At 50.0% G+C, this 27,500-nt stretch overlaps 1 protein-coding gene across 1 annotated transcript in view; it reads right to left on the reverse strand.

The window, feature by feature from the left end:
• LOC142990375 (glutamate receptor ionotropic, NMDA 2D-like) overlaps positions 1–27,500 on the reverse strand; it is a gene marked incomplete at its 3' end in the record, with an annotated part of 41,800 nt that overhangs the window by 4,213 nt on the left and 10,087 nt on the right. The window contains exons 2-9 of the mRNA XM_076140147.1: positions 25,964–26,288; positions 25,650–25,825; positions 23,425–23,487; positions 23,234–23,371; positions 22,131–22,397; positions 19,221–19,408; positions 18,166–18,306; positions 4,859–4,973 (exon numbers count right to left, since the gene is read on the reverse strand). Coding sequence (XP_075996262.1) covers positions 4,859–4,973; positions 18,166–18,306; positions 19,221–19,408; positions 22,131–22,397; positions 23,234–23,371; positions 23,425–23,487; positions 25,650–25,825; positions 25,964–26,288 — 1,413 coding nt within the window. The remainder of the gene's footprint in view (positions 1–4,858; positions 4,974–18,165; positions 18,307–19,220; positions 19,409–22,130; positions 22,398–23,233; positions 23,372–23,424; positions 23,488–25,649; positions 25,826–25,963; positions 26,289–27,500) is intronic.

Genomic DNA, 27,500 nt, shown 5'->3' on the forward strand with positions numbered 1-27,500 from the left:
TGTCAAGCTCTATTTCTGGGTGAGGGGAGTTTGCCGCTGTGCTGAGAGCTCGACTGATCTCCTCCACCAGGGGGCGTCGGCTTACACGCCTGCTGGGTGAGGACAGTGTTTGTCCCTTCCATCTGCTCGGTCCTAAAGCTCCTCTCAGGGGAACAGTCTGGGTTATGGGCTCTACTCTAGGGAACCCGGAAGTCCCCTTAATTATGACACATCCATCACTTCTCTACGATGATCTGTCTCCGTCTCTGTGTCGGTCTCTCTCTCTCTCTCTGTCTTTCTCTCTCTCTCTCTCTCACTCACTCACACACATACTCAAACACACACACACACACAAACACACACACACACACACACACACACACACACCAATTATCATCACTATATGCAGGAGTTTACAGCAACATAATTTGCTGTTCTATATGCATTACACTTCTGTCCTCCAGTTCACCCCACTATCATTACATTACAGGCACACACACACACACACACACACACACACACACACACACATCCCTGCAGGGAGGAAAGACGGACATTAAATGAATTTGAATGAATGTATTGTCAATCTCCAGATTTCCATTAAAATGAAGACAAACAGCAAAAGCAACAAACAACTCAAACCACTAACATCAACTTTCAATTAAACTTGAAAACAGGAGAGAGTTTTGTCCCAAACGTCACTCAACACCCTAGAAAAGTTGCCATAACAACAAACAAAGCGCCGTATGCGTTTGAGGTTTGCTGCCTTGAAGGTTCCAGCAGTTTGACATCTTTGTGCGTCGGCCTCTGACATTTCCAGTGCAATCGATAAGCTGAGCTCGCTCGCCCGGAGGAGTCAACACTTCCAGGTGCATTACCCGGACAAATCAATGGAGACGCAGCCAAAATCAGCACTTTAATGCAGCGGCCTGGGGTCCTTCATCTGGTGCTCAGCGCTCAGAGAGGTAAGAGGCTCTGAGATGTTTCACCGCTCACTTCCTGTGCCTGTGAGCAGGACAGTGATGACGTCACTGATGCTTCCTCCTGTGGCCTGTCTGCTCCCGTCCTTCTCTCTTCTGTCACATCTCATTCTCTTCAGTCTCACTTTGTATTGGCGGCGCCTTCGCCCGCCCGTCCCACGGCGTCTCCAGGCTCTCAAAGCCTCCACACACACACACACACCCACACACACACACACACACACACACACACACTCTAATATCCCCGCTTGTTGTTTCTCTGGCTGAAGAACACAAAGCACGCAGCTCAGATTTTGAAATGTCAGAGGAAAGGAAATTGATGCTGCAGCTCCAACAGACAGAATGAAGCCGGCGCTCTGCTGTGATGGTGGCAGCAGGATGGCAGCCTTGTTGTGATGGGACGCCTTCATCCCTGCAGCTGATCTACTGTCACTGCTCCTAAGTGAGTCCTGGTCCCGTTCTGACCCGGCTGCTCCTCTGACCGGAGTGCAAACCAGCTCATCTCCATGGTGGTGAAACCTCTGGCTCCTTCAGAAGGAGCTGAATGAGGCTGGCTTGGTTCCAGGTTGTTCTTCTTCTCCTTCTGATTAAAATGTGCAGCAGCTTCCCGGCTCGTTTGCTCCCTGATAGAGGAAACACTTCACACTTTACAGTCGGCTTAAACAGCAAACAAATGTTAGATCACAAACCGTATCAGAACTATATAACAACACACACACACGCACACACACACGAGCACTACCTGCCAGAGCCATCTCTGCTCTACAAACTGTAGAATAAGAGAGCAAGACGTTCAAAAGCCCGCATGAAAGCGGCCTCAGTTAGTTTGGGAATAACAGAAATCAAACGGCGGAGCAACCTTGTCGTCTCCAATATGATTTCCACAGAAGCACGTGATGCCTTCAAAGACCAGAGGATCTGCAGAGGAAACTCAAAGCACAAAGAAACACGACGCACGTTTACCACCATAACTCCTCCAGCCGCCTCCTTCCTCTTAAACATAATGAGGCCTGGGAAGCTCAGGGCAGGACTGAGCAGGACCCCCAGTCTGGACAGGACCCCAGGACCCTGAGCCTGAGCAGGACCGCAGGAGAAGCAAAGCCAAGGACGTTCCACACAGGCAGACCTTCTTCATGCTCCTGCTGCTCCATCTGTCTGGCTGCGTCATTAAAGTTAGGTCCCACCTTTATGCTGTGGAGGCTTAATAACCGTGCATCACTGTGACTTCCTGTGCAGTGAGGAGCAGGGACCTGGTATCTGCTGTGTCCAGATGTTCCAGATATGTGATCTCCACTCCCAGCTGGTGTTGAGTTACTGTGAGGCACTTTGCTCCTTGATTCAGTCCTGCAGAGGTTAATTCAGCAAACGCACGCCAGGGAAACGGAGATGTTCCGACAAATGAGGTTGGCCTGACCTGCTGGGCACGCGGGGTCAAGTGCCGCACGCTGAGGGACTTCCTGTGCCAGCGCCTGGTCATTAGCCCCGGGGTCAAAGCATTCATACACTCCTCTTTACACTCAGGTCTAATGGATCAGACTCCAGACTCAGCTGCTCTCTCTCTACAGGAGGGCGATCAAACAACCTGCTGTCCTCACCCACCAAAGACCAGAGAGCACAACACAAACACAAACACAACACAACACAAACACAACACAACACAACACAACACAACACAACACAAACACAACACAACACAAACACAACACAACACAACACGACACAACACAACACAACACAACACAAACACAACACAACACAACACAACACAACACAACACAAACACAACACAACACAACACAACACAAACACAACACAACACAACACAAACACAACACAACACTGTGATGACACTGAAGTCTGCAGCAGCATGAACTTAACTACAGAACCATGAGGCTGATCCATTCTCTAATGGGTCTAACAACAATAACAGTCACTAAAGATACGATTATAACAGGAAGATCAAGGAGGGGGGTAGTTACTGTCCAGCCTCCAAAGGTATGAAAGACAGAGCGCCCTCTGGTGGAGGACTGAACACTCCTGCCTGTGAATGAAGATCCATTATATGCGATGCTGACTGGAAGAGTGAGCTCAGTAGAACATGAAACATGCAGACAGAGTAACAGAGGTGTTACCATGGTGAAGCACTCATAGGACACAGTAACACACACAGTAACACAAACACACCGAGACAAGACAAGACACAAGACACAGTGTGAGCAACATGCAGGCTTCCATCCAGGTGTGTGTGTGTGTGTGTGTAGGTTCATATATCTCCAGTATATCTCTGCTCCTGTCCCTGTGTGCTGTGTGTCATTGTTGTGTATCAATGTTGTGTGTTGTGCTTTTCTCCGTCTTCATTTCCCTCATTACTCTGGAAAGCAAAACGATTCAGCAACAGAAATTACAACCCAAACATCCTTTAAAGTGAGTGAATATCCCTGTGTGTGTGTGTGTGTGTGTGTGTGTGTGTGTGTGTGTGTCTCTCTGACACGGCCGTGCTGATGAGTTCCCCGGCTGAACATCAGATAGAGGAGCAGCGCAGCAGTAACAGGCACACTGAGCTCTCATCTGTCAGCCTCCTGTCTGCTGCAGCCCATTCCTCCTCTTCCTCCTCCTCCTCCTCCTCCTCCTCTCTGTGCTCCAATCCCACAGTTACCCCAGCCTCCACTTAGCCACCGCCCCATACATCACGGGTGAGACGCATGGGGAGAGGGCAGGGTGCAGGCGGAGGAGGACTCCAGTGTGTGTGTGTGTGTGTGTGTGTGTGTGTGATGATATTTGATGATGTTGGTCACTAAGCAGATGGTGAAGCTGCCAGCTGACTTCTGGAGCGTCGGTGCAGGAATCAGACGTTCATTTGTGCTTAAGTGGCAATTTACAGAAAGGAATGATTGAATGATTGAATTGTAAACGATGTGTTAAGTATAACTCAACATAATCCACTTCCTCCTCCGTCCCTGGACTCAGATTGTTGGTTTTGTTCTTCAAGGCTCCCAAAGCTTCACTAAAGGGAGCGCTCCATTTCTGGGACTTGTTCATTTGGAACAAAAGGAGGATGTACTGAAGGTTTCCTTTACAGACACACAACTCCTTTGAAAATTGTGCAAAGCAATTTCACAGTGCATTCTGGGTAATATCCACCCAGTCTGGAGGGATTAGAGAGCCCTGTGGTACTGGACCCGCAGAGGGGAACATGGAGGAGTGGAGGAAGAACAAGGGGAGGAAGCACAAGGAGAGGAAGAACAAGGAGAGGAAGAACAAGGAGAGGAGGAACAAGGAGAGGAAGAACAAGGAGAGGAAGCACAAGGAGAGGAAGCACAAGGAGAGGAAGTAGTTTCTTTTTTTTCTTTCTTCTTTACCCTTTGATTGTGTCTTAAGGGTGGATTTTGCTTTTAGGTCGTCTTTCCTAAGATGTGAGTGGGTGTGTGTGGGTGTGTGAGTGTGTTTGGGGGGGGGGGGTGCCTGTAAACACACTGAGTCATTAAAGGTCAACCGTGAATGTAACACAGCAGGATAGAAGCAAAGTGTTTACTTGTTTTTGTCGGGTCATACAGAGTCGACAAGAAGTGAAAGAGTCTCAGAGGGCAGAAGCTCAAGTTACTGAATGAGAGCCCTGGAGGACGCCGCATTAGAGTGTGTTAACACAGGCTGACCAGGCCGCACGCCACCGGGGGGCCGGGGGGGAGCTGAATGCTTATGGATCCATGTTCTTACACCTTCATGCCACATCCTGAACCCTGCTGTGCAGCTGAACTTTCACTGAGTGATGAAGAGTTGTTTCCTGTGCTTGTTGGCTCGTTTGCTCATTGGCTCATTGGCCAGTTGGCTTGTTAGCTCGTTGGCTCCGTTGGCTTGTCTTGGCCCTGCGCCGCTATGTTAGTTGTAAAAGGAGCACTGACCTCCTCCCAGCCTCGCCCGTTGGTGTAGGAGATGACGTCCAGCAGAGGGTTGGACAGGTAGCCGTCGTTGTTGAAGGAGTAGTCACGCCCCCCGATGGAAATGTTGGTAAAGTATCTGCGAAAAAGAGAAACGAGCCATTAGTGCTTCCTCTGCAACTTAGATGTCACCAGAGTTGGTGTGTGTGTCGCCCCCTGCAGATCACTTAGTCACCAAATGGTGTCCGAAGTGACAACACAAGTCCTGTCTTTAGTGTAACACATTACATAATGGTTAATCGCTGGTGGATCCTTATTTAGCAGGAAGAACACAGACTCTGTTCTGGTTTCCTCTCGTGCAGCCAAGCGTTCTCCCCTTTATGAGAAACATTCAAATCTACTTGGAAGATTTCCGAGGGATTCACAAAGCAAAGCCAGACTGCTGCTCTCCAGAGGATGAACCCTTTCTAACTGCGTTCTCTTTATGAGCTTTCCTCAGGCACAAATGGAACGCACCCTAACTCCAGCTGAACCACAGCCAATTAGATCCAAACAGAATGGAAAAGCAAAACACAAAGATGAAACCTCCAGATGTTCTACATGTGGGGAAATGCTGGAGAATGTAATTTGACAGAAATGGGCGTGGCCTATATGAATGGACAAACATATAAGAGATCAAAGCCAAAACAAAGTGAAACAAAAGAAAGGAAGCGTAAACAAACAGCAGGAGTTCTGTTAAAGAAGAAGAAGCAGAAGAAGAAGAAGAAGCCGTTTGTGCTGACATGAGAGGAAGTCACATCGTTTAGGTGTGCAGATGAGCAAAGGGGCTGAGAGGAGATAAAGAGCCTCAATCTCCCCGTGTTCTTCTGTCACGCTGCAGAGGAGGAAACATCTGAGGGGAAATCACCCAGAATCACTTTCACACACGGGGACACAGAAGCTTTGATGTCTTTAATGGAACATCAACCTTAAAAGCATCTGAGGGAAACACATCAAAGCCTCCAACACAAACAAGCAACCAACCAACCAACCATCAGCTGGGACCTGCTGATCCTCACACACAGATACATACGGGTCCTGATGATGTCATCCATACCTTCATGTCACTGCAGACAGAACCCTGATCTGAACAGGAGTCAGGCTCCTTTAAACAAACATCTCTCCTCATCACTCAGTCAAAGTTCTCAGTCTGTGCTCATGAACAACGTTAACAAATGCCTGCATCAAGAATTCAAAGCTTTAATAATGTAATAATCAATCGTGAAGAACTTAGGTACTCAAAGTGATGAATCTATATATAGTGTATATGAAGTGGTTGATTGATTGATGCAGGTCTATCGTCAACAACTACAGGGACAAGTCAGCACTCTGGACAGCTCACTGGCAGCCCTGAAGTCCATCTGGTGACCTGTGACCCGGGGGATCAATGGAGGTGATGTCAGTGTAGACGTGGAGTCTAAACTGAGTCTGTAAGGCTCAGCTTCCAGCCTCACACTCAGACTCATTTATGTTCCCTCCTCCTGCCTCTGCTGAGGGTCTGGGGTCAGGCAAAGCTCCAAGGGACAGAAGTTTGTGAAAAGGGACTTCGAGCGATAACCTGACAAGCTTCTGGCTCCATGAAGCTCCCGGGGCGGCCGGTCACTGATGTTCCCCCACCTGCAGGTCCCAGAGGAGCCGCTGCCTTCAGGGGCGCTCCATGTGCCCACAACTCGCCTGTCACCTCCTTTTACCTCAGCAGAAAGGGGAAAACTCATTCTGGAGGGTCTCAGGGGGGGACATGTCTCAGGGGGACATGTCTCAGCCTGTCCCCATGCAGCCACTTAGTCTCTGCTCAGGAGTTTCAGAGGCCTGACTGCTTTTTCTCTACACAACTTTTCAGTTTGGAGTCAATTCTAAATTTTACGCAAAGAATTTTAAATGTTTTCACTCCTTTAATATGATCGGCGCTGCTGCATCTCATGAATGAGTCGACAACACGACACTCTACCAGGCATACTGGCAGAATCACAAATCACTCCAGCACAAGAGAGAGAGCGTCTCATAGCAACCGTCACCGCCGTCTCCCCGTCTGTAACCATACAGGCTGAACATTCTTCAACATTCACAACTACTGGGAGAGACGTCTGGAGATTCCATTCTGATATAACAGAAAGGAGGAGCATTAACCCTTTAAGTACTTCCACTTGACATGGAGACACAAATTCAGATACACAACGTTCACACACAACTTCACACTCACACACTCACTCACCAGGTGTCCTCAACAAACTGCAGTGAGCGCAGCAAGAAAGCCAAAACGCTTCACCTGCTGCACACGAGTGAGCCTCACACCTCACACAACATGGACACACTCTCACACAGGGATGAAGGCTGAACAATGATTACATCACCGGGCAGCAAACCCCACTTTAACTTCTGCCACCAATTATCAGGTTGAGTTTGGTCCCAAAGCCCGGGGTCGCCCCCCCCGCCGAGGACGCGGCGGGGCGAGGGGAGCGGGTGAGGCGGGAGGTGGAGTGTGTCACAGCAGGGGGCGGAGCTCTCTGCCTGGATTGTGAGCACACAGCAGCAGAGTGTGATTTAATCAATGAATTCATTACCCAGACACGTGTCGGCGCCGCTGCCAGGTCCGGGTCCCCTAACCAGTCACAACAGGTCTCACTACTTTACACCGCAAATTAGATACGGAGCATTATGGAGAGACAGAGAGAAGGAGAGGAGGAAGACGTTAAGCTGGGGAGGCAGACAGGCGGACAGACGGGGGGCTGATTGAAGGATTCAGAGATACAATGGAGAGTAAAACCAACGCACCCTCGTTAATCCCTCCTTTCACTCCGCTTTTTAGGCCGACGCTAATTCCAGAGCGCAGCATCTTCCAGCTCAGGAGGGCTGGAGGAGAAGAATGCCCCCCCCCCCCCCCAACACACACACACACACACACACACATCAGGATCCTAATCTGATTGTCATGTTGAGAACATTACAGGCGGCACCACATCACAACGTTCCTCACAATAATACTCCATGACTTTCATCACTTTAATTGTTTTTATTGAAACAAGGGACACACACACACACACACACACACACACACACACACACACACGGTGGCATCTGACCTGCTAGTCCACAGTCTCACTCTATCAGACTGCAGCAGCATCATCAGCGAGTGTGTTTGTCATTTTCCATCAGCATTCAGCCTCTTTGTTGAAGCTTTCTGAGTAACCATGACAACGTCTTCAAAAGTTAAAAGGAGAAAGACAGAGAGATGAAAAGAAAGGGACGGGGCGGGAGAGAGAGAAAGAGAGAGAGAGAACAAGAGGGGGAGAGAGAGACAGAGAGAGAGAGGGATAGAGAGAGAGAGAATGAGAGAGAGAGAGAGAGGGAGAGACAGAGACAGAGACAGAGACAGAGAGAGAGTGAGAGAGAGAGAGAGACAGAGAGAGGGGGAGAGACAGAGACACAGAGTGAAAAGGTGTGAGAGAGAGAGAGAGAGGGAGAGAGAGAGGGAGGGAGAGAGAGTGAGTGAGAGAGGCAGAGACAGAGAGAGAAAAGGTGAGAGAGAGAGAGAGAGGGAGAGAGAAAGAGAAAGAGAGAGAGAGGAGTGAGAGTGAGGAAGAGAGAGAAAGAGAGAGAGAGAGAGAGAGGGAGAGAGAGAGAGGGAGAGACAGAGAGAGCATTTATCCTCCTCTTCTCTCTGTCTCTTGTCGTGACTCAGTGACCACAGTAGTGCTGATAGACGCTCCACCATCTCTCTTCTATTTCTCATCTCCCTGGTTTCTCTCTGCACCTTCTTTTCCACGAGGTCGTCACATTACAACATGGGAACATTAATGCAAAGCCTCACAGCAGAATACTCCCCCTCCCTCGCTCGCTCGCCCTCGCTCACTCTCTCTCACTCTCTCTTATTGACTTCAGGGTGAAAACTGATTCATAATCCATCTCTCTCCTGGCCGACATGATAGAGCTGCCAGGGAACGACTCCTCTGGAACTCAGGAGCAATACAGGAGGAAACACACACACACACACACGCACACACACACACACACACACACACACACACACACACACACACACACAGGCCCTGGGGTGATTCACACACTGCAGATGAGAGTCCTGCGGCCGGAGCACCAAAGGGGGCGACGTGGTGGAGATGTAGAGGGCGTCATGACTCCTCTGTGACTCATACATGTTGTGATCTAACCGTGACGCTGCTGGCATTTTAATACCAACAAATCATCTCTATAATAACTCTAGGACAGTTTAAGATGCTGTCCAGACCGAGGTCATCCTCCCCTGACCTCTGAGACGCTTTATCATCTCATATCTGACAGATCACAGCACAAAACAGGAAGGGGGCGTGGCCAGGGGCACAAGGTCCAGCCGGGATGAAGCTCCTCAGGTCTGCGTCTCATGTCAGTGAACGCTTCAGAGAACAGGCGTTAGGTGCGTTTGGTTCTGTAATGCTTAAGTCACTGACAGGATGCAAACAGGAAGTCAAACATTTCTCAATCAGCTGCTCACTAGTGTCGTACTGGAACCTGTGTGTGTTTAGATAAAACGGTTCGATGAAAACAGGAAGTGGAACAGAAGGCAGAGCCCAAACCAAACGTGAGCAGGTGAGTCCAGACTGGCTGCTTCCTGTCCCGTATGCTTCCTGTTTCCTGTAACAGTGAGCAGCAGCTTCATGTCCCTGTGTTGTGTTGTTACCTCCTGGTGTGTAACCCATCAATGTAGCAAACACAAGTGAAGCTGGCAGACTGAAGCGTGACTCTCAACACGTTAATAAAAGAGAGCCGGCAACACACACACACACGCACACACGCACACACACACACACAAACACACAGGCTGATGCAATTACACAGAGAGAAAGGAAACATAAACACTGCTGGTTGAACTGAAACCTGTCAAACTCAACCTGTAGCACTGAGGCAGGAGTGTGTGTGTGTGTGTGTTCGTCACTGTGCTGTCAGGGATGGAGACAGACTCCTTCACCAGGGGGCGGAGCTCTTGCGGCGTGTAGTGAAGGTTCCACCCACCGACTGTCCCGTTTGTTCCATTTGTAAGGAAATCTAGTGACGGTGTGTCATTTGGGTCTGTGTGATGATGAGCTGCGTCTCCATTCAGGGGAGGAACAGCTGAAGGACGCCCCTCCTACGCACAGACCGTCCTTCAGCCGGGCCGGGAGCGTGTGAGTGTGAGCGTGGTCCTCACAGAGAGACAGACAGACAGACAGACAGCTGCAGCTTCATCAAGTCTCACTCACTGCACTTCAGGACAGAGATGTCAGATGTTTTCATCCGTGGTTCGGTCAGGTTCAGTAAACGCCTCTGACAGAACCAAAGTGTTTTAGAGGCCAACGAGCCAGAACAACGCAGCAGCACAGACACTTGAGCCGGCGTCAGGATGAGACCTGAGGTGCTTACAACCTTTTACTTCAAACTGGAATGACTGAAGCGCTGTTTCTAATTTACTAAAGAGGGATTACAGCATGTTTGTCTTAATAGATTCTGTGTTTATGGAGTTCCCAAGCAAATATTGGAGTAATGTTACCTCAGCCTGTGAGACGAGGCTTTAACTCACTAAACACACACGGGGAATTTGGAAAACTGCCAATTTTCATTTCCGAACCTTCCCATCTGTCCACACTCATGAATTTTCAAAGTGTCTCTCTGTGGATGTGTTTGTTGTTTGTCTGGTTGGAGTGTGTTCAGGGTTTATGGTTCAGAGTGAGGCGACACCGATATGAAATCCAAACCTGCAGAGACACCAGGATGTTCTCACAGAGCGTCTCCAGAGGACCAGGCGCTCTGTACATTAAGGGCTGCTCTGTGGTCCATAACACAGGAATGATTTCAGGCTCTGGACCCCAGCAGAGACGAGGGACAAAACAAATGAGCTTTGACTCGTCCCTACAGGACACCAGACCAAATCTCTCTCTCTCTTCTTCCTCTATTCCCCTCTTCCTCTCTCTCAATGCTCTCCTCATTTCACCATCACCTCTCCCCCCTCCTGTTCTCACTCCTCCATCCCTCTTTCTCCCCTCCGTCGTCCCCTGTCCCGGCGGGGTTGTCATGGCGACACGTGGGGACCTGGCACTACAAGTGTTTTCGTTAACACTGTGGCATCGCGGCTGAGACACAACAAGCGTAGGAGGGAAGATCAACGGCTAATGTGTCAGGATGAGAGGGAGGGAGGGAGGGAGGGGGGAAGAGAGGGAGGGGGGAAGAGAGGGAGGGGGGAAGAGAGAGACGGCGTTCACAATAAGGGTTTGGATGCACAGTTTCCACAAAATGGTGTTTCCTAATTCAAACACATCTTTCATCAGCGTCTTTTAAAGCCAACAAATGCAAAACTACAACACTTCTGTGTTTGTGATCGATGTTATTGATATATGAGCCCATTCAGTTGATCAGTCAGTTCATTTAAATGGTGACAGGGATCAGACCCGTTGCTTTATGGGGGTTTGGTCACAACAGAACAAGAAGAGTCACTGTGAGGAAGATCCCAGAACTAAGAACTGAGCTTCAACCAATGGAGACGCAGCATCCAACACTGCTCAGGACACAAGGGAGGGAGGGAGAGAGAGAGAGAGAATCAGCAGAGAGGACGTGGGGGACTGTAAGGACCATTAAGGTGGGAGGGGGAGATGGAAGTGGTGAAGAGGAGGAAGAGGAGGAGGAGAGGAACAAGGAAAGTGGTTAGAGGAGATGTGGGAGGAGATGAAGAGGAGCTGCTTCAGCGTCAAACAACATCAGGAGGAATGTTCTGTTCCTTTTACAGCCACATTTACATGTTCACACACACACACACACACACACACACACACACACACACACACACACACACACATTAGCACTTTACTCCCTTCATCACACTGATGTGACTGCCTTCATTAGCACTGATAGGACAGGTCGCTGCAAGGATGCCGTGTGTGTGTGTGTGTGTGTGTGTGTGTGTGTGTGTGTGTGTGTGACACAGCTGACAGCTCTCTGAGACTCTCTGCACACAGCCTGAGGAGCTCTGCTGGTGAGTTAACATGCAGCTTCACATCAGGACCTTCATCACCTTCATCACCTGAGTCAGGATCATGTGATGTCATGTGACCGTCTATGGACCCTCCCTGGCTGTGAACATGTAACGGGATCTTCCTGAGATCATGTCCAACCTGGCAACCAAACTTCAAGGAAATCACGACTGAACATGGAGCAGAGACAGGAAAGACACGCAGGTAGCAGAGTGATGCTGCGACAGCCTCTGTGTGTGTGTGTGTGTGTGTGTGTGTGTGTGTGTGTGTGTGTGTGTGTGTGTGTGTGTGTGTGTGTGTGTGTTGCAGGTGCAGCTGGATCAGTTGATTACATGGCAGCAGACGTGCAGCAGTTGCCGCTCACTCTCATTCAGTTCCAATCAGGTTTCAGAGTGAATTAGGCTCCTGAACGCAGACGCCTCTGTAATTGCACGAACATGCATGAACGTTTGATTCTGCCTCCTTCCCTCCCTCCCTCCCTCCCTCCCTCCCTCCCTCTCATTTCCTCCTTCCCTCCCTTCCCTTCCCTTCCCTTCCCTCCTTCCATCCTTGCTGTCCGTCACCGTGCATTAATGCGTCTGGATCCAATTATCCCATTTTCATGCAGAGCGACGCTCCGGATGGCGTCGTGAGCCAATATGGAGACAAAGATGGGCAGCAGAGGAGAGCAGATAGGAAGATGGATGGAGGGATGGGACGGACAGAGAGAGAGAGGGGAGGTGATTTAATATGAGAGAAGGAGGGAGGGAAAAAAGAGAGGGGGGGGATTTGTATACAATATGAATGAGAGAGAAGAAGATGAAGAAGAACAGCTGACTGGCTGATTTAATGAGTGAGTGATGGACTGAAAGACAATGAGTGAGTGAGTGAGTGTGAGAGAGCGCGAGAGAGAGAGAGAGAGAGAGAGAGAGAGAGAGAGAGAGAGAGAGAGAGAGAGAGAGAAGGAGGGAGAGACTTGCTACTGTTCTGTTATAAAGGCTTTGCAAAGCTACCAAGTGCTTCCTCTGGGTAAGGACAGTAACTACCCCCCGTCTACCCCTTCCTACACCTGGGTTATGGTTTCAGGACTCCTGGAGGTTCTGAGTCCAGGCAGCCAAACTCTTTGTCAGTCTGACCTCCAGCTGTCAGTGTGTGTGTGTGTGTGTGTGTGTGTGTGTGTGTGTGTGTGTGTGTGTGTGTGTGTGATGACGGTGATGGTGGAGGACAGACGTCATGTAAGTTTAACTCGGCTCTCAGGAGCCTCATGAATGTTTAAGGCGGCGCTCAGCCCAACAGAACAAAGGAGGAAGACATGATGGACCCAGAGCGTGAAGGAGGAAGCGTGAGGTTTGGCTGTCGGCTCCTCGCTCGCTGACACAAAGGCTTCCTGTTCAGCGAGGACAGAACTCCTCCAGCGGCAGGCAGACTGAAGGTGAAGCGCTGGACTTCCCACTGATGGTAAACGGTGTGAGCGTCACTGACGAGCTCTCGTACTGTATTTCCTGTTCCAACATGCTCTGTTGTCAAAATGCACTCTGGGAAATGTCAAAACGCTCCAAGCTGCAGCCGCTAACAAGCTGACAGTGGATCCTCCAGCTTCCAGAAGACAGAATATAAAACTGAACAGTCGCTAAAACAAACTGCAGCAGCTTGAGGGGCTTTGATCCAACAGGACTGCAGATCTCCTGTCCTGGTAGTTTGCACTTCTTTGTACTTCTGCTCTGCTACATTCATCTGTGGCCTTTAGTTTCCACCGCAGGAGATCAACCAGCATGTTCCTGTTATAATGAGCTCATTCTGACTGTCAGCATCGCAGGCAATACATGGATTCACTCTGCAGAGCTGCAGCTAGAAATCCTTCACATTGAAGAAGGTTCTGGGTTCTGGGTTCTGGGTTCTGGGTTCGTCTCGACTTAACGAGCAGAAAGCTGAATGAAACTTCAACACCAAAGGTTTCCTTCATGAGGAGGACGATGCTGCTGCTCTGTGTGTGTGTGTGTGTGTGTGTGTGTGTGTGTGTGTGTCTGTGTGTGTGTGTGTGTGAGGACGAGGAAGGAGACAAAACACAAAATGTCCCCAAAGACAGAAAGATCAGGTCAGACTGAATATCAGAAGGAAGAATGAGAGACGAAGAGAGTGAAGGTGAGAGAGCGAGAGAGCGAGAAAGAGGGAGTGTGAGAGAGAGACAGAGAGTGTGAGAGAGGGAGTGTGTGAGGGTGTCACACATCCCACTGTGAGCTAGTGACAATGAGAAAATGAAAGAGTGTCAGAGGTGAAGAGGAGAGAAAACTGATGGACAGGCAAGCGAAGAGGAAGAGGTAGAGGAAGAGGACGGGAAAGGTGTCCAATACAAAGAGCGAACACGAGGGCGAGCAAGAGAGCGGAGGTGAAGAGGAGGAAGGAGAGCCAAGCTCAGCTCAGCAAAGGCAACAGATGGGAGGCAGACATGATGAGCAGAGGGAGAGAGAGAGAGAGAGCAAGAGAGAGAGGGAGAGAGAGGGGCGGGTGAGAGAGATGGTGGCGGAGAGAGAGAGAGAGAGAGAGAGAGAGCGAGAGAGAGAGGGAGAGAGAGAGAGAAAGAGAAAGAGAGAGAAAGAGAGAGAGAGAGAGAGAGAGAGGGAGAGAGAGAGAGAGAGAGAGAGAGAGAGGGAGAGCATACAGAGGGTTCAGGGTCAAAGATCAGAGGTCAACATAGCTTTAGAGTCTTGTCTCTTAGAGCACTGTGAGCTTTGAGGACTCTTCTAGTCTTAAAGCAGAGGAGCTTTACACAGCATTAAAACATAAACACAGCACTCTGACTCCTCCTCTGTTTACCTGCTCTGCTCTGAACCTGTCCATACATGTTAGCACGCTCAATAACAGGAAGCTGCTCCTTCATCATCAGGCCGGCTCTCTAATGAAGAAAATCATTAACGCTTTATTAATTATTCATTATCTCTTCATTTAAGGTGGAACAGATAAAGATCAGTGTGACCAGGGAGAGGAGGAAGGGTTCTAAAAGAGAGAGAGGAAGGGAGGGAGAGGAAGAGAGAGAGAGAGAGAGAGAGAGAGAGAGAGAGAGAGAGAGGGAGGGGGAGAGAGACACACAGAGAGAGAGAGACAGAGCTGAGCGACTGAATAAAGGAGCTTTTCCTCTTCCTCCTCCTCCTCTTCCTCAACACTTCTCTATTATCTGCTCTCTCTCTCTCTCTCCCTCTCTTCGTCTTCTCTCTCTCTCCTTTCCATCCTCCTTCTATCAACCTTGACTCCTCATCTCCCTGTCGTCTCTCCTCATCCTCTTCCTCCTCTTCCTCCCCCTTTCCTTCATTAGTTCTGACCCTGTCCTGTCTCACCCACTCCTCTGTTCTGTCTCACTGCAGGAGAGCACACAGACTGAATCCTAATGCAGCCCATGATCATTAACCCTTCTTTGTGCTGTGGATCTATAGCTCCTCTGCTCTTCCTCATTAGCTCAGCTTCTTCCTCTTCCTCGCCTCACTCAGTTGCACGCTGCTGTTTCAACGACCGACTCTCATGGAAACACACGTGTGTACATCTGAGTCTGCGTTACACACACTTAAGGTGGAATTCATTAAGCTCAGCAGCAGAAGCTTGGCTCCGCCCCCTTCATGTGGAAACATCACAGGTCATCTTTGTTATTCTGCTGTTTCTAAACTTCATCACAGAGTAACACGACTCTGCTCACACAACACTGAGGCAGTGAGGCGTCCAATCAGAGTGAGGGACACACTGACGCTCCTCCACCTGCAGAGACACGCCGAGACACGGACTCTCTCACACACACACACACACACACACACACACACAGATGAATGAGGCTCATTAAGAAGCCAAACATCTCTCTAGCGTGCCTCGTCTCCTCTGACTCTGCTGCAGACGTGAGTTTATAGCAGCAGGAGATAATGTGAGCTCTATCAGAGCGGCCACACTCTGGACAGAGCAGATAGAGCAGAGAGAGCATGAATGATTGATCAGCAGGAGGAAGGCTTCCTCTCAGATCCACGTCTCCATGTTCCAGAGGCTGTAAGTCCTTGTGAGAGCTCATTGTATCAATATTGTCTCAATGCGTCTGAAGGATTAATTATTCAGAGGGGATTTGCTGAGTGCGGCTCTGTTCATTAACCCTTTGCTATCTCTGTTCCTTTCTGCTCAGCTGCTCTGCACGTCGGCCTCCTGAACATCTGGAGAGCTTCTGACTGCTCCCATAGAAACGTAACAGCAGATAGACGAACTTTCCTTCTTTTTCCATTTAGTTTTGTCTTTAATACGATTTCATGTGTGTTCATCAGATTTAAACTCTTCATGTTCCAGTAAAGCTCCACATTCTGCTCACAATGTTTAACATTAGATCAAAACAAACTGGCTCCAGAATCTGACATTTTACTGCTGACAGCTTCTGTTTCCATCTAACAGAGGCAGAAACATGAAGCTTCACTCTGTGACTCTGAGGGAAGTCCTGACTTTCAAGAGCTGAAGCTTTACGTGGCAGGAAGTGTGTGGCCTGGGGAGACTCCTGCAAGTCCTCCACCTGTCGGGTCTGAGGCTGCTGTGAGGTGGCACTCACACACTCACACACTCATCGTCACAAGTCTATCAAACATCAAACAAGGAGGAGGGAGTTTGACTTTCAATCAAGTCATTAAAGCTTGGCAACAGTTACTAGTCTGTCATTGTCATTGTAATGTATCGTGTGCAGTGCTGAGTGCTGAACCAGAGCATGAGGAGATTCCTGCAGGTTGAGTGGCAGTGGTGTCGTCCCTGTCAGACAGCGAGGGGTTAATACTGCAGCCGCCGCAGCGTGAGTGTGATGCAGCAGAAGTGTGTGAGTGTGTGTTTGAACAGAAGCCTCCAGGTCGTCACACAGGCAGCAGGAGAGCGGCTGGAACCTCTGACAGCTGAGAGGAAACTCGAGCAAACGCCGGCCCTGTGGGGATTCAGGCTCAGCAGCAGCAGCAGCAGTCAATCAGCCCAGCAGTCGGGGCTCACAGCTCTGCTCGTGCTGAGTCTGGATCCTGCTCTCCTGCTCACTCTCCTGCTCACTCTGCCTCCTCATTTTTCACTCTGTCAGGCCGACTCTGTGGGGAAACTGGAACAAAAACGGATCTGAAGTTTCTGTGCTTCAGCCCAACTTGGTTCAGATCCACATTTAAGTTCTGAAGCTGATTCAGATCAACCAAGGCCGGAGGGGGTCAAAGGTCAGAGTTACTATAGGATAGAGATCCATGACAACATACAGAGGGTTAAGGGTCAAAGGTCAGAGGTCACCATATGAGTCTGTATCTAAGCTTCTGTCTTCATATGGAGGAGCTTCAGAGGCTCTAACACGAGATCATGGATCCATGAGGGTCCATTAGAGACCTACAGACCTGAAGAGATGGAGAACATCTACACACTGAGACCTACAGACCTGAAGAGAAGAAGAACATCTACACACTGAGACCTACAGTCCTGAAGAGAAGAAGAACATCTACACACTGAGACCTACAGACCTGAAGAGAAGAAGAACATCTACACACTGAGACCTACAGACCTGAAGAGAAGAAGAACATCTACACACTGAGACCTACAGACCTGAAGAGAAGAAGAACATCTACACACTGAGACCTACAGACCTGAAGAGAAGAAGAACATCTACACACTGAAACCTACAGACCTGAAGAGAAGAAGAACATCTACACACTGAGACCTACAGACCTGAAGAGAAGAAGAACATCTACACACTGAGACCTACAGACCTGAAGAGAAGAAGAACATCTACACACTGAGACCTACAGACCTGAAGAGAAGAAGCACATCTACACACTGAGACCTACAGACCTGAAGAGAAGAAGAACATCTACACACTGAGACCTACAGACCTGAAGAGAAGAAGAACATCTACACACTGAGACCTACAGACGATGAGTTCAGAAATAAACTTCCCCAAAACCAGCAGCTGACCATCTGCACACACACACACTGCTGCCCCCTACAGGTGGCTCACATCCACACGTCGTGATGGTAAAAAACAGATTTATCGTTTCTTCTTAAGCACTGAAATATTACATCACTTTATTATAGTGTAAATGTTTTGTCCTCCATGTTTCCCTGTGGTTTGTGAAGCAGAAGGTCAGGAGGCTTCAGAGCTGCTGGCCTCAGAGTGGAGCTCCAGTGTTTTTAGGTCACAGTGACTCAGCTGTGTGTGTGTGTGTGTGTGTGTGTGTGTGTGTGTGTGTGTGTGTGTGTGTGTGTCAGCTGGTTGCACGGTGCGAGCAGGAGCGGCGCAGCAGAAGGTGAAACGGTATTGAAATTCAAAGTCATCCCCCGTCTCCTCCCCCTCACCTGATTCTGTCTGGAACTCTGTGGGTCTGGTTGCCGTCACTCTGGCAGTTCCCGGCGTACTGTGAGCGGCTGGTGGCCCCCTGGTCCCTCCGCAGAGCCATGGCCCCGTGGGTCAGCACCGACACGCCCTTAGCGATCCGTCTGCAGGGTTAGCAGGAGAACAGCGTGAGACAGAGAGAGGGAGACATTTTACTGAAACTATATAAGGGTTTAAACCCAGAGAGCCTGAAACATCAACGAGTAGAGGAAGCTGTTTTGAATCTGCTGAGCTGCAGGATCTGACCCTTTTAAGATCAATCACCTCACACAGGACATGGAGTTTAGTGACTTTAACTATGAGACCTGAGCGAGCCAAGCAGCTGTGAACCCTCTGAGCAGGTCTCTACAAGCTAACCTGCACCCTGATAGTCCTCCTGCTGGGCGCCTGCTTGTAGCTGCTCTGGTTTGAGTCTGTACCAGCTTGTAGTTCTCATTTAGATTCATGTGGTGGGTCCAGATAAGAATGTAATGGTCTCTATGGTAACGTCAGATGGTCCCAGCAGCAGGTGGGCTCAGAACTTTACCGTGTTGCTCCACCGCTGCAGACAGGAAACATGGAGCTCCACAAAAACCCTCTGCTCCTCAGGGTTCAGAGGAGATGTTCATGTTTAGCTTCAAGAGCGGAGGAACACTCGGGTCAGGTTCCGTTCAGAAGAGAACAGGAAGCACATGTGCCAGGACGAGGAGGTTCAGCAGCAGAGATGTGTGTGTGTGTGTGTGTGTGTGTGTGTGTGTGTGTGTGTAGGACTGACATCTACTGGATTATATCTTTCATTTTAAGAGCTAATCATTGTTTCCAGATGCTCAAATCTTCATCACCATCACACCTCTGCCTGTCTGTTAAACTGCTCTGTCTCTTTGCCAGAGGAGCCTGGTGCAGAACAGCATAAAGACAGGACCAGGATCTGTCCTGCACCTGACCCCCCTCAGCCTGGACTCACACACTGTGCAGGTTTGTCCCTGTGTGGACCAGGGGACGGTGCGTTTGAGGCCAGCAGCCCTTTCATCTCACGTACCTTCTTGGCTCGTCTCTCCAGCCCTGCGGACGGATGGCGAACAGCGCCTTAGGCAGACCCTCCAGGCCCAGACCAGCCAGAGCCGGCCCCACTGCAAACCACATGTGGCTGGGCCCGGCCTGACCCGCCGCCAAGGCTGCCTTGAACACCTGCTCGGCCTCCTCCAAGGAGCAGTACAGCAGACGGACCTGGAGGAGGAGAGGAGGAGAGAGGAGACAGATGAAAAGGTGTTAGAAGAGAGAGAGGCAGGAGGAAACAAGGAGGGAGGAGGGAGGAGAGGAGCAGGTGGGTCACGGAATGAGGAAAGGAAGGAAATGAAACAAGGACATGAGGAGGGAAGGGAAAATGACCTCATACACCCTAGCAACCACAGAACAACACCTAGCAACCAACTGCTACACACTAGCTGTCATAAGGTAACACATAGCAACCACATAGCAACCCATAATAACCATAACCTTACATACCCTAGCAACCACATAGTAACACAGTAAACAGCCTGATCAAGCAACACACACACTAACACACACACACACAAACACACACAATTTGCCACCTAAACGTGAGTGTGTAAGTGTGTGACTGCCTGATTGGCCCACATTATCTGGTCTTCAGTGATAAACAGACGCGATGACGAGGTGGAGGAACGCGGTCACGCTCGCTCTGGTCCGGGCCTGCGGTTTGTTAATTGGCGCAGACGAGGTTTGAAGTGAAACAAATGACCCGAGCAACAACACCATCACACACACACACACACACACACACACACACCAAAGACTAATGAGATTAATATGCAGTATCCAGCCAGGGAGGAAGCTGACAGGCCAACATGTATCTGAATCATGAACGAGCAGGATCATACACACGGCTCACACACACATGGGAGGAGGAGAGAATGTGTGAGGAGAGGGGGGGTGGGGGGGGGAGAGAGAGGTGGGGTGGGGGTTGGAGTTCTCTGAGTTATACCCACATCACAGCACAGTCGAGGCAGAGCCCAATTTAATCAATGATTCCAACATGAAGAATGGGAATGAGTGTGTGTGTGTGTGTGTGTGTGTGTGTGTGGTGATGATGGTGCATGTAGGGGACTTCAGAATACACTTACAGTTTGTCCAATTCAGAAAATGGCCCTCTGTAATGAATGTGCACGTGGCTGCCATGGTTACGCTACGAGCAGCTGCTTCATCACGAGCTACAGCAGCTTCACACAGGGACGACACGGGACGATGTGGGGATGTGAGGGCCTCCGTGCAGCTTTACTAATAAAGTCTTGTGTTTTCCTCTTTGGAAACCACCTGCTGTACCCCAGCGTTCCCATGGTAACAGCAGTGACACACCCACACAGAGACCCTCTGTGCTCTCGACCCAACACTCTGTCCCAACGTGAGGCTGACAAAAAGTTATCCATCATGTCAGAAACAGGTCCTGAACCTGTCGCCATAGCAACCACATAGCAACCACCAGGATCAATGCTGCATTACTGCCAACATTCATTCAGAACTCAAACAGCAGTTGGTTGTTTGATTTATTTCACCGCAGTTTGTGATCAAAATGTTAAATAAGAGAGAAACACACAGCAGTCTGACTTTACACTCTGAGACAAATATGATTCATATTCATCATCATTATATAACATGATGATGTCATCAACACACTGTAAAGAAGCCTCTGGAGCAAACAGCTGTGATGGACTGAAGGGTATTGGTTTGTCTTCTCATTTCATGGGGACCCGAGTGTGTAACTGCTTAGTACTGTGTACACTCAGTGTGCAGCGTGTGCACATACACACAAATACATACAGACACACACAGACACACACAGATACACACAAACGCATACAGACACACACAAATCCATACAGACGCGCACAGATACACACAGACACACACAGATACACACAAACGCATACAGACACACACAAATACATACAGACACACACAGACACACACAGATACACACAGACGCACACAGATACACACAGACACACACAGACACACACAGAGATACACACACAGACACACACACACAGACACACACAGTTGTCTCTGCCATGTTTTCTAGGTCATTCCTAAATTGCATCATTTCCCTCTTGTTAACTCTTTCAGGGGAAAATCAAATGGAGTGTCACGTGTCACAGCTGCAGCTCCGTCCTGATTGGTCCTCAGCTGAGACAATAAGTCCAGCTGGTTTGAAGGACCACCTGACACTTGCAAAGCATGCTGGGCCTGTGAGAGCTCACAGCAGAACAACAGGCAGACACACACACTCTCTCTCTCCATCACAGAGAGTTTAGGTGCTGATTGTCTCCGCCCGTCAAAGTATGGGCACACAGCTGAGGTCGATACTTCAAATGTCCTAAAAACTGTGAAGACGTTCGCTCGATACTTGAGGTCAAAACTAATCTGAGGGAATCCCGAGCCCCTGAACCCGGGACCTTCTACAGACCTCCTAACTAACGTACTAAGAACCCAGCGTGATACAGTTCAGATCCCTTCAGTGACAGGACGGATCAGGAGCTGATTACCTGCCGTCCCTCTGATGCTTGGATCCAGTCCTGCTCAGATGTACACATCTGCTTCTACAACTGATGAATACGTTCCAGAGCACAAAGGAGAGTTCAGACTCTTCCTCACTATTCAACATTTCATATCAGCTCCCTCCCATTACATCTAGGCTCTTTACCTTCCTCATCTCTTTACCTTCCTCAGCCCGCCTCTCTTTCTCGCTCGCTCCTTTTCACGGATTTCAATTGGGCAAAGGTCGTGGTGTTGGAATGAGGGGAGCGAGGGCTGAATGGAGGGAGGTGCCGAGCGAGAGAGGGAGACGGTTTAGAAAGGAAGAGGAGGGAGACATTGTTCAGGTGATTGCATACGAGCTGGAGGAGGAGGAAGGTCACCTCAGGATTCTCACCTGAGCTTCGTTGTCTTTGAGGAAGCGCTTGGTTCGCGCCCCGCCCGGGTCGTCCGTCACGTTGAGAACCACTACACTCTTCTTCTCCCAGCCGATGAACGACCCGTCTGTCATTCCCTCCACCATGGCTAGGAAGTCCTCGTAGCCGTGGTGACGGGTGGTGACCACAGAGAAGGAGGTCCAGTCGTACTCCTCCAGCACCTCGAAGATGACCTCCAGCTGCAGGGCGGTGGAGCAGGTGAACTGGAGGTAGATGGAGCCGCTCTCCTGAAACAGAGGGCTCACGTCAGGACAGGTGGGAGGGGCCTCACGGTGGGAGGGGCCTCATAGGGGAGGGGCCTCATAGGGGAGTGGCCTCGTAGGGGGAGGGGCTTATTCTGTGCAGACAGCCGTGTGGATTAAGTCAAAGTAGAACAATCTTATTAAAAAATGTCAACAAGTCAGATTTGTTTGTGTGTTTCCTCAGTTTCAGTTTCAGATCAGATTGTTTTGTTATAAATCTACATTCATTCGGTTGTTGGCTCTAAACACAAGCAGGTCAGAACGTTGCCTTGCGGCCTGGTGGTTGAGGACTTATTCCTCCCCTCCAGCGGCTCTCCTGTCATGCCAGCACTGGTAGGAAATGTCCTGAGTCGCTGTTTTAGAATCAGAGTTGACGCACGGCTGATTGATCGGTGGCGTGAGTCGGGGAACATGTTGGGCTCAGCGTCCCAGAGGCAATTAAGCCCAGATTAGACTTTAATTATACACACATTCCGCAAAGGTGGAGCTGCTCTCCAGGCACAGAGGCCCGTTCAGCGTGTCACACCTCAGAGAGACGCAGCTCCTCTGTAATAGAGGCCGGCTCCAGAGGCTCCGTGGGGATCGGGAGGCATTTAGACTTGTAAGCTTCAGTTAGAGTCAATAAGAGTCAGAAAAGGATTTCAATTAGAATAAAATGAAGCCAAAGGCAGATTACTTGTATAAATCCCTGATGGTTCAAAAGCACAAAGCCAGACAGACTGAAGCTGCATGGAGTTCAAGCATGCAGGTACAAGAGGTCAAGAGGTCATGAGGTCTCAGTCCCCTCACATGTCCACACAAACTCTGCCTTCATGTTTTACCTGTGGCTCTCTTCCAAGGCTGGCCCCTCCCCCGACAGCGACCACGGGAACCCCGGTCTGGGCGGAGACAAACTCCAGCATGGGGGCCAGAGGGGCGCGGTTAGGGGGCGGCGGCCTCTCCTCCTCAAACACCAGACCCTGCAGACAGAGCAGAGGCGTCACGTCAGCGGCTCATCAAAGCTGCAGCGCACCTGAGGCTCCAGACACGGCCCGCCCTCCTCTGGAGCCTTCAGACGCTCCACACACTCTCTAATCTTTAACACAAATATCTGAAGGAAGTGAATCCGTACAGAGCTGAAGGTGTTGTAATAAATGATGAAATAACTTCTGCCTCGAAATCAGAGATCCAATCTAAGCCGACTGGCATCCTGTCAGGAGCGACACGTGTGTGTGTGTGTGTGTGTGTGTGTGTGTGTGTGCTCACTAAGCTGGTTTACAGCACACAGAGCACAGATAAGCTGCCAGTCTGTGGGCCTCTTCAGCGTGTTAACATGCAAAGGCAGCAGGCAGCAAACAGCTAAAGTCATTACTGCAGCTAATGAGAATAATACAGAATAATAACAATGAGACCCAAAGCTCATTAATGCTGCTGTGTTGCTTTAGAGAGAGTTTCAACACTCCAGCCTGCAGATTGAGATCAGATTAGTCAGACGGGACTCAAATACACAGGAAAGCATCATTAGAAAACAGAATAACTGATGATTAAGGGGCCTTCCAGGATCCCTGAAATAAAAACGTCACGTGAGGAAGAGAGAATAAAACTCGTTTGTTTCTTCAGCTTCCAGTGAATCAGGGGTTTTTTGAGACGCCGATGGCAACAAGAGAACCTGTGTGGTTCTGTCTGAGGTTCTGGATCGGGCCAGCGTGGCTCTGGACCCCCGGGCCCAGAGGGTGAGCAGGTACACTGAGCCATCGTGTGTGAGTGCAGAGGGATGTTGGTCTCTAGTTTCATTCACAAACCTTTACAGGTTTTATTGCATTTGATGTTATTATTATTCATTATTGATTCTGGAGTGTTCTGGCTGTGATCCTTCACCTTTCAACCAGATAATAAACCCAGAAATTAAGGAATTATTGGTGGAATAATCAATAGTACTGCTCTGTTCTGCTCTGTTCCCTCTCTGCGTGTTCAGCTGTGTTTATCTCTGTGTCCTGATGGATTTGGGTTCAGCCCGTCGTCCTTAACGACACCAGGAGACGACTCCATATCCTAACACTTGTTTTCTTGTTGTGATTGTGCAAAGCTAATTGAAGCGGCGCGACGCAGCTCCGCTCTCACAGGGGAGCGTTTGATATGCAAACGGGCTGCACAGGAGACCTGGAGAAAAGGTCACAAAGTCCCACTCTAAGGGCTCAGGACAAGAACCTTCAGATGTTCAACCATCAGCAGATATGAATACAAAGACAGCAAATAAAAGCAATGAGCGAATGAATGAAGGATGAAGGGCTGTGAGGCCTTCATCACCTGTGTCATCATCCTCTTCATCATCATCATGTGTGTTTACCTGTGGGACTCTGACCTGAAGCAGCTGCAGCTCCTACAGCCCCACTATGAATGAATGAAGATGAGTGAAAACAATAACAAACACAACAGAGCATGAAGATGATCTCAACTATAACAGATCAATCAAACTGGGATCACACATTCATGTCTAATCAATAAATCAGTTTATCACAGGATGATCCGTCAATCAATGTGCGTGTGTGTGTGTATGCGCGCGTGCGTGCGTGAGTGCGTGTGTGCGTGTGTGTGTGTGTGTGTGTGTGTGTGTGTGTGTGTATGGAGCGTGTGTGTGTATGGTGTGTATGGTGTGTGTGTGTGTGTGTGTGTATGGTGTGTGTGTGTGTATGGTGCGTGTGTGTGTATGGTGTGTGTGTGTATGGTGTGTGTGTGTGTATGGTGCGTGTGTGTGTATGGTGTGTGTGTGTATGGTGCGTGTGTGTGTATGGTGTGTGTGTGTGTATGGTGTGTGTGTGTGTATGGTGCGTGTGTGTGTATGGTGTGTGTGTGTGTATGGTGCGTGTGTGTGTATGGTGTGTGTGTGTATGGTGCGTGTGTGTGTATGGTGTGTGTGTGTGTATGGTGCGTGTGTGTGTAAGGTGTGTGTGTGTGTGTGTGTGTGTGTATGGTGTGTGTGTGTGTATGGTGCGTGTGTGTGTACGGTGTGTGTGTGTATGGTGCGTGTGTGTGTATGGTGTGTGTGTGTGTATGGTGCGTGTGTGTGTATGGTGTGTGTGTGTGTATGGTGTGTGTGTGTGTGTATGGTGCGTGTGTGTGTACGGTGTGTGTGTGTATGGTGCGTGTGTGTGTATGGTGTGTGTGTGTGTATGGTGCGTGTGTGTGTATGGTGTGTGTGTGTGTATGGTGCGTGTGTGTGTATGGTGTGTGTGTGTGTGTGTGTGTGTGTGTGTGTACCTGCAGAGGTGTGGTAGCCAGCAGCTCACACAGCTGCAGCAGGAGGCTCCCTGGGCTGCTCTCGTTCACAGCCAGGTAGATGACGTTGGCCTGACCTGATGGCGTCATCACCGTCTCTCCCACAAGCGCCGCCAGAGACAGGGAGGGAGAGGAGGCCGACAGGGAGGCCATCACAGCTGCTCCCGCCACAGAGGCTGAAGCTATTACTCCTCTTCCTCCTCCTCCTCCTCCTCCACCCCCTCCTCCTCCTCCAGCTCCTCCTCCACCACCACCTCCACCACCGCCAGCCCCTCCTCCACCTCCTCCTCCCAGACCGTCCCCCGCACCGGGCCCCAGTCCCGGTCCCGGCTCTCCGGCCCCTGCACCTCCCACCGCGGCCGTCTCCGGGAGCAGGGAGGAGCCCGAGTGGACCACAGCGATGTTGACCCCACCCGAGTCCCTCTCTCTCTCCCGGGGCCGGAGCAGCAGGGGGGGCGAGGGGCGCGCGGGCCCTGTGCAGGCCAGGACAGCCAATAGCAGCGAGAGGGCGGGCCTTGGGGCCACCATGGGGCAAAGGGAGGGCCAGTGGCAGCCGTCGGACGGGGCTTGGCAGGTGGAGCCGGGTTTGGGTTCAGGACGGCGAGGGTCCGAGGACGGCGACTGTAGGACACAGGAAGGAGGACAGAGGGAGGGGGAGGGGCGGCGGCTCAGAGAGCTTCACCTGACGAGGACAGGAGACCCTGGAGAGGAGGAGGAGAAGAGGAGAAGATCATCATGTATATGAATGTGACATCGTGTGAGACACACACCAGAGAACTCAAAAGGTTAAACATCATCAACCACACAGAACACATGAGCTCATGGATCAGAACCAGTGAGAGAAGAATGAGCAGAACCAGGACTGCCTCGCTCTCTCTCTCTCTCTCTCTATTTCTCTCTCTCTCTGTCTCTCTCTCTCTCTCTCCCCCTCAGCAGTTGAACTCATTTAATGTTTCCGGTTGGACTCTGGAACATAAACAGTAACCTTCTCTGCTCTGCTCGTCTTCATCGATCCCTCCAGTACATTTGGTTTGACTTCATGAAAACAGAGCAGCAGCTTAAAAAAACAAGACTAAATGCCGAGGGGAGGAATTCTACAAATCAATCCTTATTTATCAATAACAAGCCAAAAAACATAATGATTGTTTTTGATTGTGATGATTGGAGATGAACAGAATCAATATCTCAGCTTTGAGTGTCGAGGAAGAAGAGGAGGGGGCGGAGGCGGAGGAGGAGGAGAGAAGGAGAAGGAGGAAGAGGTGGAGGCGGAGGAGGAAGAGGAGGAGGAGGTGGAGGAGAAAAGGAGGAGGAGGAAGAGGAGGAGGAGGCGGAGGAGGAAGAGGAGGAGGAGAGATGATTTTTCTGCCCTGATTCCCAAACATCTCCCCCTCACAGAGTTCCATCCAGTGACCTCAAACCTCCATGTTTTGGCAGCAGCAGGTTGATGTGAGATGTTTGAGGCTCAGTGGGACGCCGGTGTCCATCAGGTGGCCATATTGGCACAGATAATCAGGACAAACGTGAGGTAAACAGGTCAGGCAGGACGTTTAAGGTCCTCCAAGTCAGAAGAGCTTCAGGGGGGTGATGAATGAAGCGCTCCTGTCTGAGGAACGCCCCGTTCCCCTGATGGATCTGTCCGTTAGCGGCGTGGAGTCCATGTTAAGTGCGGCTCGGCTTACTGCCATGTCAATATTACTGCGTTGTTGAGGCCCTTAAACGCCTGCGAGAAGAAGAAGAGACATCTTGACATCATTGTTTCCTGCTCTCTGGTCACAGAGGAACGCTGTCTGCTGAGACTTCCTGCTCACATAACTCTGCTTTACGGCCCAACTG

Source organism: Genypterus blacodes, unplaced genomic scaffold (assembly GCF_046128005.1).
Source record: "Genypterus blacodes isolate CSIRO-AG114 ecotype Tasmania unplaced genomic scaffold, CSIRO-AGI_Gbla_v1 ptg000520l_1, whole genome shotgun sequence".
Classification (NCBI taxonomy): domain Eukaryota; kingdom Metazoa; phylum Chordata; class Actinopteri; order Ophidiiformes; family Ophidiidae; genus Genypterus; species Genypterus blacodes.